The following is a 17749-nucleotide window of genomic DNA, read 5'->3' as shown; positions in this document are numbered from 1 at the left end:
ATATCCCATGCACTTAGCATAGATATTTTGTTATTGTTTGTCCTTCCTTCAGAAAGAGGACCAAGATGGTAGGTTGCTGATGTAAATCAGACACTGGAGTGAATTGGATTTAAATGAAGCAAGGCTATGGAAAATTACCAGTATCATTTTTTCCTCCAGAACATCTAGATCCAGTGGCCAGATATAGATCTGGATGAATGGAAATGGACCTGTATGCAGTGGAGACTTTGACTATTTTAAGCTAAAGGCTTTAACACCTCTCAGTTTGACTGATGCAAAGTCCATATGGAGATCAGGCTAGGTAAATAAAGAACTACTATGCATTTAGTTGGAATAATAAATGAATTTATAAAAAAAAAAGGAAAAAGAAAGAAATGAAGCAAAGAATGGCCTCTTTTTTGTTTTTGTTTTTAAAAAACCAATCTGGGAGGGGAAGACCCTCAGGGTTTCTGGTCAAAACACAATTAACTGTTATTTACATTCACTCTGAGCCAATCAGGGCCCAAGTGGTGCCTGTCCTGAGACCTATTGTGGCCAAAAAGAGAGAGCCAGTGTTTTGAGGCTGGTAAACTCCAAGAAATCTTGACAGTTTTCAGTGATTACAATTTACATTTCAGTAAGTACTTAATAAATATTTATTGACCAATTACAGAATGTCCATTGTGTTCTCCAGTCTCTCCTGAATTTTTGCATTCCACATCATCATAGGAAAACATCATTAGAAGGTACTCTCCATTTGTGCCTGACCTCAATTACACAGTACACAGTGTCCTTCAATTAAGTTAGAGATACTTACTAGTATTACTATAATATAGTATTGGTAAAGAACTCTAGATAATATAATACTATAGTATAGTATCACTATTGGACATCTAGGTGCTGCTATGAATAAAGTACTGACCTGAAGTCAGGAAGACTCATCTTCCTAAATTCAAATCTGACTTCAGACAATTATTGGCTGTGTGACCCTAAGCAAGTCATTTAACCCATTTTGCTTTGCTTTCCTCATCTGCAAAATGATCTGGAGAAGGAAATAGCAAACTATGTTTAAAGAAGAATCAGATATGACTGACTCCATCATATCACCAAAGATTCTCTAACTTACTAGACATACAAAGATAAAAATTAAAGACTACTAGAAGCTACAAAACATATGAGATTACAAAGATAAAAATTAAAGTCTGTACTCCTGAGGAGCTTACATTATATAATGTGTTTAGTTTGTATACATGTGAGTGATGTTCTTGGAACACTGTAATAATTTAGCAAATATTGAATTGAGTTGGATTATAATTGGGAACTATATTCCTAAAAAAGAACTCAGTATCAAATCAATCCTAAATATGAAAACATCACTGGTCATAAATATAGCTAATCAAGGTGACTTCTCTCAGTATAATCTCAGGCAGATCCCATATTCTATTTGAGTCTCAATTTCCTCCTCTTTTTTTAAAAAAAAAAACTTTTGTTTCATTTAAGGCAATAGGGTTGAATGACTTCCTCAAGGTCACACAACTAGGCAATTATTAAGTGTCTGAGGTCAGATTTGAACTCAGTTCCTCCTGTGTGGGATAAAGTTCTGAGATTTCTTCAGTAAAATATAGATTGAATCTGGTTAGCTATGTGCCCCTCCTTGACAAAGCAAACTCCTTGGAGTCAACTGACTTCATCTTATCTGTTGATGTCTGGAGAATCATTCAATTCCTGGGACTAAAGAGATAATCTGGTTTCAGTTTGAATTCTATGCCCCTTTCCCTAGGGTAGTTCTCGAGTTTAGATTGCAAGACCACAATCCTCATTAACGAGGGTGGGTCAGTTGGGGGTGGGGGGGATCGAGTTAGGATAAATGTGATTCTTGGGCCTTTTTCTTTTGCCTCAGTCTCTCTAATTGATTGTGGCCCGTTTCTCGAGAAACGAATAAAGCCTTTTCTTCATACCTTGAGAGATCTCTTGTTGCGGTCCACTCTGGGCAACCGGGTCTCAGTTTATTTCACACAACTCTTCGGGGAGCTCCGCCGGACATGTCCTGCATGTTCAATAATGAAAGTCAGCCAGTGAGAGATAAGCAAGGAGTTTATTGCAGGTATATGCTACATCTCTGACTCACATAGTTGAAATAAGGGTATATATAAGCCTAGTCCCCTTGTATCAGCATCCCTCATCTCCAGGCCTGTGGAAGTGTAACGGGTATGCCACAAAAGGTCTGTATCCTGGAAAAATGTGGAATCTTCAACAAGATAAAGATGAAAGGTAGAGAGATAAGTACCAGAACTCCTTCCTGGGACAGTTGAACAATATGAGGATGAAAGGCAGAGGGATAAGGACAAAAGGTCCTTCCTGAGAATATTCAACAAGATAAGGATGAAAGGCAGGAGAACAAAGAGAGAGAAGGGCCAGAGCTCCTTCCTGAGTTCAGAGCACTCTGGTATGGACATTCCTGTTGTCCCAGGTCTCAATGACTCTCAGGATGAACTCCTCATGGCCACATACTCTGTCTATTATCCCCTTACAATCTCTGAAATTTATTTAAGTGGCATTTGTCCCACACACTCCTGACTCACAAGGTCCAGTACTCTATCCACTGTGCCACCTAGCTGCCCCCAATTTCCTCCTTTTAAAATAGAAAGATTTGGTTGATTCATTATCTGACATCCATTTTAACCCTAAAGTTTATCATCTTCTAATATTGTCCAATTCCAACACAGGACATAGGATAAGGGTTGAAGATTTGTATTACCTGTCAGCTTTCTTGTCTTTCCCGAGTTATGTCTAACTCATCCTAAGTCTCAAGGATGATGATATATGAGATGACATGACAAGAAATAAATCCATATTCATGCCTCCATACAAAAACATTTAGCAAAGCTAACCAGAAATGAATGATATCATCCATGAGAAATAGACCCAGATTTTGGAGATCTGTTTTCTGAGACCTATTCGAGATGTAACTTTTTGGCAAATCACATGACCTAGTTGAGGTTTAGTTTTTTAATACAGAAAATGAGGGTGATTTGCAGTTGATGTGAGGAAGATGGTCTTGTAAATCAGAAAGCACTATGTAAATTGTTAGCAATTTTTCCTTGTAATTAATATAATATTCTCTGTTACTACATAAGGGATAGCTGTTCCTGTCTTGGTTGAAGGAGGTGATAGAGTGGGGAATATGATTAGGGAAAACTACAGAACATTTTTCTGGTAACCATGACAAATATTTAGACACAATTTAAATTTTTTATGAAGTTTATTGATAATATAGAGAGAAAGGGAAAGGAGAATATCCAAGGTTTTAAAACATGGCACAAAAACATAGACAACAAGTATTATTGACAAATATTATCAGATTTAGTTTAATTCTTACATTTCACCTGACCCAATTACATAGAAGGAATATTAATCCTCTTCCTGAGATCAGATAGCTATGAGGGACCTATGTTGTGCTGAACACTACATTTGGTGGCAACTACACCCTTCAGTCCTTTTCATGGGGTTTTACTTATACCTTCCAAGAGTAATATGGTATCCAAAATAAAAAAAAAAATCTACTGGGTCCTTAGGGAATCAAATATTTTCAATGATTCAAATATAGAAAAGGTTTGAGTTCTAGATACAAATCTGCCCTTTGGCATGTTCCTGGACTTTACCTATTCTCCATTGTTTGAGATGTGTTAAGAGATGGAAAAATCTGCTTGAGCAGAAAACAAACCCTGCTGTCAAATAATTTTAATAATAATAATGTCATACAATAATGCACACCCCAAAGGATATAATCCATTACTGTGGGTTATGTTCCCTCTAGTGAAGTAGATAATCATGGGCTGACACAAATTGATTCATGATTGTGCCTCTTATTTAAAATCAGGAATGGGTAGAAAAGGAAGAAGGGGGAAAAAAGATTTTTTTCAGCAGTTTGATGGGAAAGGGGGAGTGGTAGGAATTCTGAGGAATGAAAAAGGAATAATGGGGACCAAATAGGAAGGAAGACAAAAGATGAACCAAAAAAACCCCACTAAAAATCATCTTCCTCCTGCCTTCCCAGTTTCACCGAGAGGGATGAACAGAAAAAGGAAATCTGCTTTTGATTCAAAAGACCTCTATCTCTAGATAGCATATGTTGGAGGATGATGGATCAGAGACCAGAACATGGGAGATCATAATCTAAGCAAATTTGAGGATGCCAAAAATCTAAGCCAGGAATTTAGAACTTCACTCCAGTAGAGGAGCCCTCCTGATTTCCCTGTCCTGAGCTGTAACCCTGGGTCTTCCCAGAACTAGATTCTAAGATTCCAGATCCAGAGTTGGACCTTGAAGATCCAAAAGCAGCACTGGTGCCAGAGCTATATTCAGCTCCTGAGCTGTATCTGTTGCTTCCATCTCCAGAACTCTTGTTCCCATGACCAAGGCTTGTGGCTGCTGACCCAGTGGATGACACACTGCTGGTAACCACAGCTATAGGGAGAAAGAAAAGAAGTTCAAGACCCTGAAGAGCCCCATACCAGTTCCCCAGTCATCCATCCTTCACACATAATCATGAATCATCTTCCTCAAGAATGAGTTGAACTTGAGCTCTGTGTCTCTGTCTTTATCTCGGTATTTCTCTGCCACATCTTTGTCTGTCTGTCTACCTCCCTCCAGGCTCTCACTGCCTGTCTCTCTCTGTCTCTGTCTCTCTGTCTCTGTGTGTGTGTCTCTTTCTGTTTCTGTCTCTGTCTTTGTCTCTGTGCCTCTGTCTCTGCCTCTGTCTGTCTCTGTCTCTGTCTCTTTCCCCTCTCTCTGTCTCTGCCCCCCCCCTCTAGTCACAATCCATCCCTCCAGGACTCATGACCAAATCTCAACTCCTCATCCTAGGTTTTAAGAAACCTGTCATACTTCTCCCACCATCACCTCCCATCTTGCCTCTGTTCTGGGTATCCTGCAACCCCTAGATGTTCCCCAGTGCCATATCTTTGTATTCAAAGATGCAGGGAGCTTCTGTACCAGAAAACAAAGAGATGCTCAACAAAATTCTTCCCCTAACCCCAATGTAAGCTACTTACAATAGCTCACAGAACTGCACAGGTCTCCAGAAAGCCTATTAGAAGAGAAAGAAAAAATACAACTAACAGTCATTTTTTTTGAAGTGAGGTTTGGGAAAGAATTCCAGGTTTTGTTAATCCCTTGCTCTATTAAAGAATTCCAACATAGTTGATTCTAAGCTAGTATGATGAGTTACAAGTAAAATCATTTTTAACCATTTCTTCCCAGACACTTTGCTGCTTCCCAGATACTTTCTACTCATCTCTCTTATTATCACCCTTTTCTTTAGTACTACATTATCCTTCCTTAAAATCATTAGACCACCTACAGTGAGTGACTAACCCCAGGATACCAAAATTTTAAAAGCACAAATGTTAACACATGAACTTATTGAGCAGCATGAAATCTTTACTGACTAGGAACTAAGCACTTAATTACTGAGGAAACTACCAATTTGTTAAATACCTATACCTATTAGCCATTATATTTACTCCCTTCCTGCTCAACTGAAAATGACTCAATTGAAAATGTCATTTTTTACATAATGAAATTACAAATTTGATTTGAATGCACCACTTCAAGCTATTTGTTTCATGATCTTCAAATTGTTTCCACTAAGGGGCCAGAATTACTAGTTACAGCTCAATATTAGCCTGATTTCCACTTCTCAAGTCCTTGATAACTTCCCCTGTCCCTTTTCTTGATCCTTTCTTAAAGTCAGCCCAAGATACCAAAGACTCATCTGAAGGAGAACATGATTATGCCTAATATGGGCAAAGTCAAATGGAAAAGGGCATAACTCACCCTATCTTCTCAACCAAAAGGAAATCCTACCACAAAACTGAGGGGAGGGGAAGGAGGGGGGTTATTTGATAAGGGATAAAAAGTATGCAATCTCTCTATTCAGAAAATTGCAAAACAAACGTGGCTAGAAAAGTATGATTTTATTGAACATAGCCTCTAAACTAACCCAGGCATTTTAGGATTCATTGTAAATGAATGAAGAGTGGCAGGTATATCCAAGACTACAGAGTGATCAGATATACTCAAGAGAGGCTAACATTGGTTTGATAGAAGAGAATAAACCAAACAAAAACTTCCTAATAATGTGAGTTGTCCGAAATTATGAGACACATGGGTAGTAAATAGTAAATTCTTTATCCTTGAATGTCTTCAACCAGAGGTTGAATAACCTTTGTGAGGAAGGTTGTAGCAGGATACCTGACCAGATTAGGATTGAACTAGATGGCCTCTGAGGTCCTTTTTAGCTCTGAGTTTCTAAGGTCCCATGACTCCATTCTATACAAGGGCAGGAACAGTTAGGAGGAGGCATGTCTTGCTGAGCTCACCTGTTCTCTTCTCCCTCCAGTAGCTTTCTATAGGTAGCAATCTCCACATCTAGGGCCAGCTTAACATTGAGCAGATCCTGGTAGTCCCTAAGCAACCGGGTGAGTTCTTCTTTGTTCTGCTGCAGGGCAACCTCCAACTGGAACAGTTTGTCCTCAGCATCTTTGACAGTTTTCTCACCTTTCTGCTCAGCCTCCATGATGGCCTGTTCCACTGAAGCATTCTGCAGAGGATAGAATGGGATGAGTCTGTGGATCTTATTCAATGTTAGAGACTCATCTATAAGGAAGTTCTCCAATGAACAGGATCAGGATGAAGAGCTGTTAAGAGTCTTGGCAATACAGTCTAGCCCTCTCTTTTGACAGATGAAGAACATGAAGTCAACACTTTAAGTGATCAAATATCAAAAACAGTATCAGGACTGAGGTTTGCACATGGATCTTTTGAGGTAGCTAGGAGACACAGTGCACAATGGATAGAGCACTGAATCTGGAATCAGTAAGACTCATCTTTATGAGTATGAATCCAGCAAGAGACACTTCCTAGTTGGGTGATCCTAGGCAGGTTAATTAATCTTCTCTGCCTCAATTCCCTAATCTATGAAATGAATAGACCAGGAAATGGCAATGATTCTAATATCTTTACAAAAAGAAACTCCAAATGAAGTCATGAAGAATAAGATATGACTCAAAAAAACTAAAGAACAACAAAAGGGAAAACAGATAGAGCACTGGATTTGTAGTCAAGAAGACCTGAATTCATTGCCTTCTTCTGATGGTCTCTGTGTCACTTTGACCAAGTTATTTAATCTCCCTCAGTCTCAGACTCCTCATCTGTAAAGTGAGAATAATAATAGCATCTACCTCCCAAAATTTAAGTGAAGATCTAATGAGCTAAAATATTTTTACATATATTTGCTAACATTAAAATCCAATATAAATAGTTCTGGTTGTTGTTGTTGTTATTATTCTTATTCTCTCCACAGAGAGAACTTTACCTGCTATCCCAGACTGTCTCCCCTTTTTATAATCTTGTTCCAGGAGGAATGCCACCTATTCAATGGGATATGGACAATGAATGTGAGCCAAGCAGGAGCCAAGTTATATCAATACTAACACTAACAGCAATAAGCATTGATAGTAATGCTCATTGACATTTAAACAGAGCTCTAAAATTTACATGGCACTTTCCTCACAATCCTATGAAGTGAGTTGTGCAAGGTATGATAAAGAAGCTAAAACAAAGAGAGGTTAAGAGCCATTCCCATGAAAATCTACTTTATCAATATCAAATCAGAAATTTGAACCTACTAAACCTAGAAAAAATTTGGGTTCTAGTCTTGATTTTCACACTAAGTCATGAAACTCATCTGTAAAATTAAAGACTGAAGCAAGTGAAACTCTAGGTTATTTAACTGCTGTTTGTCTCAGTTTCCTCAATTGCAAAATGGGATATTAATAACACCCACCTCCCAGGAGTTTTGGGAGGATCAAATGAGGAAATATAGGTTAAGGCCTTAGAATAGTTTCTAGAACATACTAGGTACTTAATAAATATTTGATTCCTTTGTCCTTTCTGCACTCCCTTCTTCTTCCTTTTCTTCATTCCTTATGTTCTTATTTCCCTTCCTCTTTTTTCAATTTGATCACTCTATTAGTCTCTCACTCTTGCTCTAGTATTTTGTTTTTTTCCATACCATACTACCTTCTCATGACTTATTCACATCTTCTTTACTAAAACCTTAAAACAAATTTCCTAAGGATAGAAACTAAGACACTTTCTTATTCTGAAGCTCTTTCCCCTCCAGTGTCCCTGTTTCTCTCCCTGAATGAGCAGCACTTAGTACATATTTCGAGAAACAAATATTCTGTCTGGAGACAAAAAGTGTTCATTCACTGAGCTGGAAACCATAGGCATGGGTAATTTTGACCACAAAAGAGTGAAAGTACAGCCCCTACCTGTTTCTTGACACGGTCGATTTCTGCACGTATTCTCTGAATGGTTCGGTTCAGCTCACTGATCTTAGTCTTGAGCACCTTAACATCTTCCCCATGTTTCCCTGCAGTGATCTGAAGTTCTTGGTACTAGAGTGAAGGGAAAAGAGCAGAGTCAAAAGGAAGTCAAGGGAGATTGCCCAGATGATGGCAGCCCTTCTCAGGTGAATTAGTCCTCTTCTTTGTACACTCAAGGTCATCTTGAACAGAATTACTAAGTCCACTAGATATATGCCTTGAAGCACAACCTGACCTGTAGTTAGAATCACTGACTATAGAGAGATAATTCAGTCAATGCAGAATTGAACCAGTTTGCAGCATTAGATTTCAGATAGAACCATGCATGAACCCTTGAGAGTTCTCTTGGTGATATAGCCTTGAAAATAAAATAAACTCTCCAAAGTTGTCCAATAAAACCTACTCTCTACTGGACAAAATTTCTAGAAGTTTTGGATAAGAGATTCTTCCATTTAATCATTCCCTAAAAGGAATTTTAAAAAAGTACTGGTTCCAAGATCAGATTGTGCCCTAGTTGTCTGGTTCCCTCACTCACCTTGGCATGGTACAAGGTATCAGCTTCTGCCTTACTCTTCTCAACAATTTCCTCATACTGAGTCTGGATCTCAACCAGGATGCCGTCCAGGTTCAGGGTACGATTGTTATCCATGGAAAGGATCACACTGGTGTCATTAACAGTTTCCTGCTTATGGGCCAATTCCTGAAAGACATAGTTTGGATTGATCTTTAGAAGTTATTGAAGTCACCTTCTTCTTTGACTCTTCTTTCTCCCAAGGTTTGAAGAATCATCTCACCCCTAAGATCTACTCACAAATTTAAAGATCAAACCAGAGCTCCTTCCCTCCTGAGAGCCTTTCTCCCTTGTCTTTCTGTTTTATAGGGCCTCCTGGGCCAACTATGATGGTTAGATTGAAGGAGATAGCCCCTATACTTACAGCTGCATTCAGAACTGTGTAGAATTCGATTTCTTGCTGAAGATTGTCCACCTTAGTGCTAAGATCAACTTTAGCTGTGTAGATAGCATCCACATCCTAAAATCAAGCAGGGGAAAATGTATATAAAAATGAAGTTAGGGAGGACTCCTGATGCCAGAATACTTCTTGAATATGTTCTGAGTACAGGTGTATCTGTTGGTCTGGCAAAAGCACAAGAGAAAAAGTCAGAGTGGGAAGAATTGGCTTAGGGTCTTTTGTATTTTAAGTTCAAATTCCAATTCTCTAATTTTCAGGTTATGTGATTTTGGACAAGATTTCTTAGGATTCTTCATGTATAAAATGAAAGAGAAAGATAAGATGAACTCTGAAATGACTTCCAGTTTTGGCACTGATATTGTAAGGTCAAAAAGGCAGCCAGGTTCACCAATCCACTCCTTCAGTTTACTTGTTGCTTTTCCCTGAACCATGTTAAGGATAGGTGACATTACCTCTCAAATTGCTGCTGAACTATTTTCTTTTTTTATTTTATATTATTACAATAATCTTGTTGTGAGAGTAATGATAAACTCCCTTCCCCACACCAGAAGGTTGAGAAACCTCAAGAATAATAAAAGAGAAAAAAATGTACTTCAGTCTGTGTTCAGATTTCAATGGCTCTGTCTCTGGGATGAGTTGCCTTCTTTATCATAAGTCTTTGTACACTTTTTTGGGGGAATAATTTTATTTCTTCCTGGGTTCTTGCAGAGAAATATCTGCACTTCCAAAGCTTTGGGGTTTTTTTTTGGGACAATCTACAGGGATCTTAATTCTTCCAAGGTCTTATGAGAGGCTTCAAGCCCTCCCCTTTGCCCTGGAGCTGTGAGGATGGTCCCTGCTCAGCTATGGTAGTGTGGAAACCCAAACTGCAACCTGGATCTGAGTGTGGGCAAACAGCTGAGTCCTGCTCCAGGGACAGGAGAGAGATTTCTGCAGTCTTCCCTAACTTCCATGCCATCTGTGGGCTGAGAACTCTGGATGTGCTGGGTGGCCCTTTTGACTCCCACTGCAGGTTCTCACCATAGGGTGGCTCTGAGGCTCTGCAGTCACTCTAGTGGCAGAGTTCTCTCATCACCTCTTCTGGCTATTCCCAGTGATAAAACAGCTCCTTCTGCCAGGGACCCTGGTGTCCAGCCTGGCTATGCTGTGCTGCAGTTTTTTCCAAACCTTGGTCCCTAGAACAGATGTGTCCTGGAAATCTTCTAAGTTATCTTGGACTGGGAAATTGTATCACTCAGTCTTTCTGTGGGTTCTGCCACAGTAGATTTTGGCTAGAGTCATAATTTGATGGCTTTTGGAGTTTTGGGGGGAACAAGTTTCTGGAAATTCCTGCCTTCATGCTCCCATCCTGGCTCCGCTCCCCACCCCCCACTGAACTATTTTCTATCTTAGGTTATTGTCAATCTCAACCATACTTAGTCCCCTTCAGGGATAGGAAAAAGTAATTCATAATAAACCAAAGTACTAAACTATTATTCATTTCAGTTATTTCAGACTCCTCAAGAATCCATTTGGGATTTTCTTGGCAAAGACACTGGCAAAGACATTTTTTTCTCTAGTTCATTTTACATATGAGGACATTGAAGCAAACAGGGTTAAATGACATGCCTAGGATCACATAGCTAAGAGATGATCAGTCTTTCTGACTCCAGGCTCAGTCCTCTATCCACTGCACCAGCTAATAACCCTCTTACTAAAAGAATATCAGGGCAATTGGGTAGCGCAGTGGATAAAGCACCAGCCCTGGAGTCAGGAGTACCTGGGTTCAAATCCAGTCTCAGACAATAATAATTACCTAGCTGTGTGGCCTTAGGCAAGCCACTTAACCCCATTTGCCTTGCAAAAAAAAAAAAGAAAATCAATTTAATTTTTTAAAAGTACTAAACCATGTTTTGATTTAAAAGAACTTTCCTTACACACCAGGAGATTGTACTTTCATGCAATCAAAGTCACCAATTGGCAAGAATATTGGCAAAGAAGGTAGAAAGCAATCATTATGCTATGCAGGATTTATTGACAATAATTTTCATTGCAAAAACCCAAGAACTGATTACATTTTCCTTATCATCAGTATGATCACTATAGATTTCACTGAGCTCCAAATCACATAGACCTGAAAAGTAGACTGGGGACTAGAATTATTCATAAATGGAATAATAGGGGTCCAGTGAGGGAAGAAATAAGATTTCTCAAGACCAGGAAAATGGTGCCTACTGATTTGACACCTACTGAGATATTCAATTATATTTACCTTCTTAAGCACCACAAAGTCATTCTCAGCATTTGTACGGGCATTGATCTCTCTTTCATGCCTGGCAAAATTGAAATGATACTTGATGACCAATTATGTAAGACTTTCATCACCAGAGATGTTCTAATAACTAAATTCTAATTACTAAATGGTTAGATATAAATATAGATATAGACAGGTAGATAATATAGATAACTATATTTAAAAGATATTCATTTCCTTTGAAATTCTATGCATTTGAAAACAATATAATGAGAAGAAACACAGACTTCTCCAGTCAGTCAAGGGGGTCCAAGTCACACACAAAAGTTATAAATTCCTAATTTAAACAACTCATGTCTCAAAAGTTTAGTGACTTGACCAACTTCACATGCTAGTAAGTATCCAGATAAGCAACATTTGAACTCGGCCTTTTAACACAATAGTGTTATTTTTTAACAATACTGAACCAGTCTGCCTGCCCTAAATGATACATGGTGAAGTCCTTATTATATTCATTGCAGGGAAATGTCTTTTCTTCCCTGGGTCAGAGCAGCAGGAGCACCTGTTGGGTGATTGCAGTCTATGGAAAACAAGACATAGGCTCCCTCTTTGAGGTCCAGGCACATGAGAGAAACTGTCTTTCAGACCTCCTCAGAAGTAGGGGAAGTAAAATGACATTTGCTTTCCACAGATGGTAACAGTTACCACATGGGCTCCACTTACTTCTTCTTGAAGTCTTCCACTGACTCCTGAGTGGTCTTCAGTTCCACATCCTGCTGGCTCTGCTGAGCCTTGAGAGTGTCCACATGGGCCTGCAGGCTGTTGATGTATGATTCAAAGATGGGATCCAGATTGGCTGGGCGGGTACTGATATTCAGCTGCTGGAGCAGGTCCCATTTGGTCTTCAAGACCTGGTTCTGCTGCTCCAGGAACCGAACCTGAAATCAGGAAAAAAACTTTATAGGTAACAGAGATTGCCTCAGAGCAGAGGACACTGGGACCTCCAGAGGGCCCTTCTCATAATCTCAGCATCCTGGGATCTAAGAGCACCAGAGGACATTGGACATCACTTAGTCCATCCCTCCTTTTGTTACAGATGAGGAAACTAGGACACAGAAAGAAAAAGGGACTTACTCAAAGCACATAGCCATTTTGTAGCAGCTCTCACTCCCAATGACACAGTCATTCCCTATAAAGAGCTTGGGTTCTCTCCCAGCTCTGCTTCTTCCTGTCTAGTCACCAAGGTGGCCCAGTGGATGGAGTAATGGAACTGGAGTCAGGAGGACCTGAGTTCCAATCCAGCCTCAGAGACTGACTGTGACCATGGACAAATCACTTAACCTCTGCCTCAATTCCTCAATTGTAAAATGAGAACATTATTAGTACCTACCATACAGGATTCTTACAATGAGATTTCTATAAGGCATTTAGCACAGTGCCTGTGCATAGTAAGCATTTAATTCATATTTTTTCCTTTACCCATAATTCTTCATCACTCACTTCATCTTTCTAGGCCCATTTTCTTCTCTGAGGAAATGGACCACTGTGGGCTAAATAGTCACTAATATGCTTTCTAGTTCTGCATTCTTAGATCTCTACAAGGTTTCCCCTACCAACCTTCCTTTCAACCTTGGCTCAAAGGTCCCCTCCTCCAGGAATCCTTCCCAGATTACCTTCCCTCCATTCTATTCTGTCCTTATCCTCCTAGTTAGTATTATGTTGCTTCATATATATATATATGTGTGTGTGTGTGTGTGTGTGTGTGTATTTATGTATATTTAGTTATAAGCATTCTTAAGTTGTTTGATAAATACAAAGTCAGGGACCCTGTCTTCTTTTTTTTTTTTTGTATATATCTTTCAAGGTTCTGCCCACAATAGGCTTTCAATGGAAGTTGCTGGTCCCTCCACTGATTTTTCCCTACTCTTAAACTCTCCTAAGGCAGAACTTTCTCTTGAGTCTATTATATGACATTTCTTTGGTGTAAGAAAAATGATAGTCATCTCATATTCAAAAAAAATCCTCCTGCTCTTTCACAACAATTCACCAGCCCCTACCCTAGCGTTCAAGAGTCCACTGTGATAATAACAACTTCAGGGTGTCCAAAGTTTTCCCAAATACTAATTCAATGAAGACTGCCCAGTTGATCCCATCCTTTTAAATTCCTCTTCAATCAATCATCTTGGGGTGATGGGGACCTAGGTTTTTTGAAACCTGGAGAACCACTTGTGGGGGATGAAGTAGTGGAAAACAAGACTTAGACTTTATAACATTATGTCCTCCAAGGTCCCTTCCATTGCTAAGAGTATAATTCAATAATGCTGCTCCAAAGAAACACAAGCTCTCATCCATCCATAACAGCAAACTGGAGAGACCCTGGGAACAAATTGAATACCAGTCTGGTTAAGCTCTGCTTATCACAGAAAACAGATGGTTACCAACAGGTGGGTTTTCTTGGTTCCATCAATTTAGGAAGAATTATTGAATAAAATGTTTAAACCTATACTAGTGGAGGGAATCCTACATAGATATTTCTTTCTTCTCTCCCACCATCCCTCTCTCATTGCTTCCTTCTCTCTTTCCTTTCTTTTTTCCTTCCCTCTTTTCTTCCTTTACTCTTTCCCTCCTTCACTCTTTCTTTCCTTACCTCTTTCTGTTCTTTTCCTTCACACTATCCCTCCCTGCCTCTTCCCCCCCCTTTCATCTTTCATTCCTCCTTCTTTGGTTTCTCTCTTCTTTCCTTTCTAATATCTAATCCATGCTGGAAGTACAACTGCCACTCGCAGCCCAATCTGACTACTGATGAGAAGTCAAATCTTTGACCCACTATCTTTTTCCTCTCCCATAAGGCCATAGTTGAATAGGATTCAGTGAAAACATGTCATCACCTTAATCCTTGCTACAACTCAGAATTCCAGAGCTCAAGAGCCAGCCTCTGGCTTGACCTGTAGAAGGGGTTACAGGCATTTATCATCATTGCCCACATACCAATCTAAAATCCAGTCTAAAGTCTCATTAATTAAGACTAGGGAAGGAAGACTTGGAAAAGGTCAGGGAAGAAAAGGTCTTCTATGATATCTTGGTATAAGGAAAAGAGCCTTGGCCTTGAAATCAAGAGATCTGGGTCCATACCCTATACTTAATTATGTGACCTTGTACAAAAGATGTAAACCTTAAAATACTATATAGAGATTATGAATAAGTAGGATCCAAGATTTTCAAGTTCATTCAAAAATAGATTTCCCAATCAAATAGAAAGTTCCATTTTCACATCTGAAACCAGATATTTACCAAGGACAAGTTATCATGAAAGTTTGTTCTAACTCCTTCATTTTGGAGAATTTTTTGATAAAGTGAGTCTCTTTTATCCTTGTACTTGAAAAACCTTAGTCATTTTCCTGTTAGACAAGATAGATAACCACTGAAGTGTAGTAAACTTTTGCAGATTTTTGATATAGTTTATTCCTGGCTCCTTGAATGAGAAATGTTGGGACTTACCTTGTCAATGAAGGTAGCAAACTGGTTGTTGAGAACTTTGAGCTGTTCCCTCTCCTGGGTCTTCAACTGTTGTACCTCAGGGTCTATCTTCACATCCAGAGGCTCCAAAAGACTCTGGTTGGTCACCACTTCATGGATTCCACCGGGGCAGACATTAGGGCCAAACAACCCACCGCCCAAACCACCTAGGCCAAAGTTTCCCAAGCCAAAACTGCCACCACTAAAATTTCCACTTCCAAAGCTGCTCACTGTGTAGCCTCCATAGCCTAGGCTTCCTTGGCCTGAGCCTCTCCCTGCCACACTGGTAAGGATGCTCTTGTGTCTTCCAAGGTTGACAAGGCTGTGACTGCTAGAGCCAGAGCCTCTGCCTCCAGAACAGCTTCCAACTTTCAGAACAGAGGAGCTTCCAGCTACTCTCTGGCTCCTTCCAGGCAAGACAGCAGAGCCACTGCTATAACCTCCACTTTGGGATCTCCAGACAACTTGCCTGCTCATGATAGGTAAAGGAGAGTGAGTAAGGATGAGCTAAAGAGAAGAGCAAGAAGACTACTGAGTCCTACTCTGATGGAAGAAGGGAAGGATCCTCTTTTATATTCCCTGCTTGCTTTGGCAACTCTCCAAGGTAATTGGTGTACAAATGTAGGGGTTTGGTTCCCTTCTAGCAATAAACTAAAAAGTGACATGAAAATAAATTAAGGTCATCCATCTAGGGAACAGTTTGTCAAATAATAACTGCTTGGTTAACAGGTTTTTTCAATTATCTATTGACTATCTGCTGGTCTAGGCAATATGAGGGGTGTGAGATGATTCCCAAGAGCCCTCCAAAAAGCTGCTTTTCAGTTGTTGGTATTTACCACTTTTCATTTCCCTCAGGGTGGGATCAAAACCCAGGCAGTATCTTCTTAGACACTGAAGTTCAGAGACTTTGATCATCTCCAATTAGCTTCCCAGCTAGAGTACTGGCTGAGGAAGCCATTCCCCCCTCCATGAAGTTTTCTCAGATTGTTGTTTCAGAAAGCTGTTTCCTTTCTTGCTTCCCCTAACCCCATTTACCAATAACAAGAACATCTCACTAATTATACACTCATCTTAGATTCTCAAGAAAGAAGAAAAATTGCAAAACTATAAGTAATTTCCTGATCATTAGATTGTCAGTTTCTCAAGGGCAGGAATTGTCTTTTGCCTTTCTTTGTACCCCTAGAGCTTAATATGGTATCTGTCACAGAATCAGCACCAAGTAAATGCTTATTGACTAGTCAAGGTTGAAAAATGGTAAATCAGACTAGGAAAATCCCTAGGGAACCAGCATCCTGGCATCCCAGTTACCAGAAACTTGACTTTTCTTTCAGCACTTGCCCTCCAGAAAATTATCAGAACCCACTGGACAAAGCTACATTACCCCTCGAGGGAATATTCCCCCTTTTCTTTAGAGAATGCAAGTGGTCCTTTTTCCCAGGCACAGTAGCCTTTGCTGAATGCAGTGGACTTCATGCTCAGTGAATTTTGGGAAAATGTCCTTGGAGCATGCCATTCCCATCCTAACCTTGTCTTCTCTCCTACCAACAGGATGACATGATTTATCCAAGCTGTTTCCTTTCCTCCCCCTAGAAAAATGTGAAATATCTAAGCCTTTAATCCCCCAGTTCTCCCTAATCCCCTAGAAATTTACAAATCTAGTTCCAAAGGTCTCTAAGTCTCTAGCCCTCCTATTCTTCAGATCTACTATCATCTAGGTCTCCAGGTTTTTTGACTTAGAGACCTTCAGATCTCTAGTTGTCCAAAAGTAATATAGTGGATAGAATATTTTCAAGCAGCTCTCAGCTCAAATTCAGTCTCTGACACTAGTCATTTCTTTTTCTGGGCACATTTCTCTTTCAGTTTCTTTAACTATAAAATGGGAATAATAATAATAATTCTTTGGGTTATTGTAAGGATCAAATGAGATATTAACTGTAAAGTAAATAGTTCCTGGCACATAGTAGGTGATATATAAATGTTTATTCCCTCCTTGTAAATCTCTAGGTTTCTTGGTCTCTAAAAATTCAGATATAGGGTTTACATACAAATGCCTCTTTGACCTCTAAGGATTCTCCCCACTACTCCCTGTTGTTCAACATTCTCACAGTCACCTATCCAATCAACTCTCCATATATGTTCTTACTTCTAGTCACTAAATCAAAAGAACAAAAATCAAATTCCTAGGGAGAAAAAAATCCTGTAGCTCTGAGTTGGGACCTTTTAAAGGTCTATATTTAAGTTCAAGTGGAAAAAGATTGGGCTTTTAGGCAAGTTACCAACCTCTCTGGGATTCCATTTATTTCTCTGTAAAGTAAGTGGATTGGATGAGAGAATCAAATCCCTTCCAATCCTAAAACAAGAGATAGGCACAGGTTGCCAGAAAGAACTGATCTTGAAGACTAGAAGATCCAAGCTCAAATCTTACTTTGAACACCTGCTCATTGTGTGAATCTCCGACAAGGTGTTTTCCTCTCTAAGTATTCTAGAACTTTCAGTTCCAAAGAAGATCCTTCATTGACAGGGGAGTTCCCTAAAACAATGAAATCACAGGTAGAGTCCTTTAAAATTTGCAAAGCAGCTTGAGATATTGTCTCTTGCAGGCCTCCCAATAACCCTATGAGGCAGATAGAACAGCTATTATTATCTTCATTTTACAT

General features: G+C 39.5%; 1 protein-coding gene across 1 annotated transcript; it reads right to left on the bottom strand.

The window, feature by feature from the left end:
- Positions 1–4195: 4195 nt before the first annotated feature.
- LOC141511622 (keratin, type II cytoskeletal 4-like) lies at positions 4196–15569 on the bottom strand. The gene is made up of 9 exons (XM_074220740.1): positions 15075–15569; positions 12300–12514; positions 11595–11655; positions 9308–9403; positions 8908–9072; positions 8319–8444; positions 6363–6583; positions 5034–5068; positions 4196–4446 (listed from the first exon to the last, which is right to left on the bottom strand). Exons 1-9 carry the CDS (start codon positions 15567–15569, stop codon positions 4196–4198), a joined length of 1665 nt encoding a protein of 554 aa, XP_074076841.1.
- Positions 15570–17749: the final 2180 nt, after the last annotated feature.

This window comes from Macrotis lagotis, chromosome 2, assembly GCF_037893015.1.
Source record: "Macrotis lagotis isolate mMagLag1 chromosome 2, bilby.v1.9.chrom.fasta, whole genome shotgun sequence".
Lineage (NCBI taxonomy): Eukaryota > Metazoa > Chordata > Mammalia > Peramelemorphia > Peramelidae > Macrotis > Macrotis lagotis.
This window is presented reverse-complemented; position numbering and strand designations above follow the sequence as displayed.

Excerpts from the sequence above, each read along its gene's own strand:
- LOC141511622 (XM_074220740.1), bottom strand. The coding sequence starts at position 15,569 with ATGAGCAGGCAAGTTGTCTGGAGATCCCAAAGTGGAGGTTATAGCAGT. Across the intron at positions 6,584-8,318 it reads TCGACCGTGTCAAGAAACAG|AATGCTTCAGTGGAACAGGC; the intron begins GTAGGGGCTGTA and ends TATCCTCTGCAG. Across the intron at positions 5,069-6,362 it reads CTGGAGGGAGAAGAGAACAG|GCTTTCTGGAGACCTGTGCA; the intron begins GTGAGCTCAGCA and ends CTCTTCTAATAG.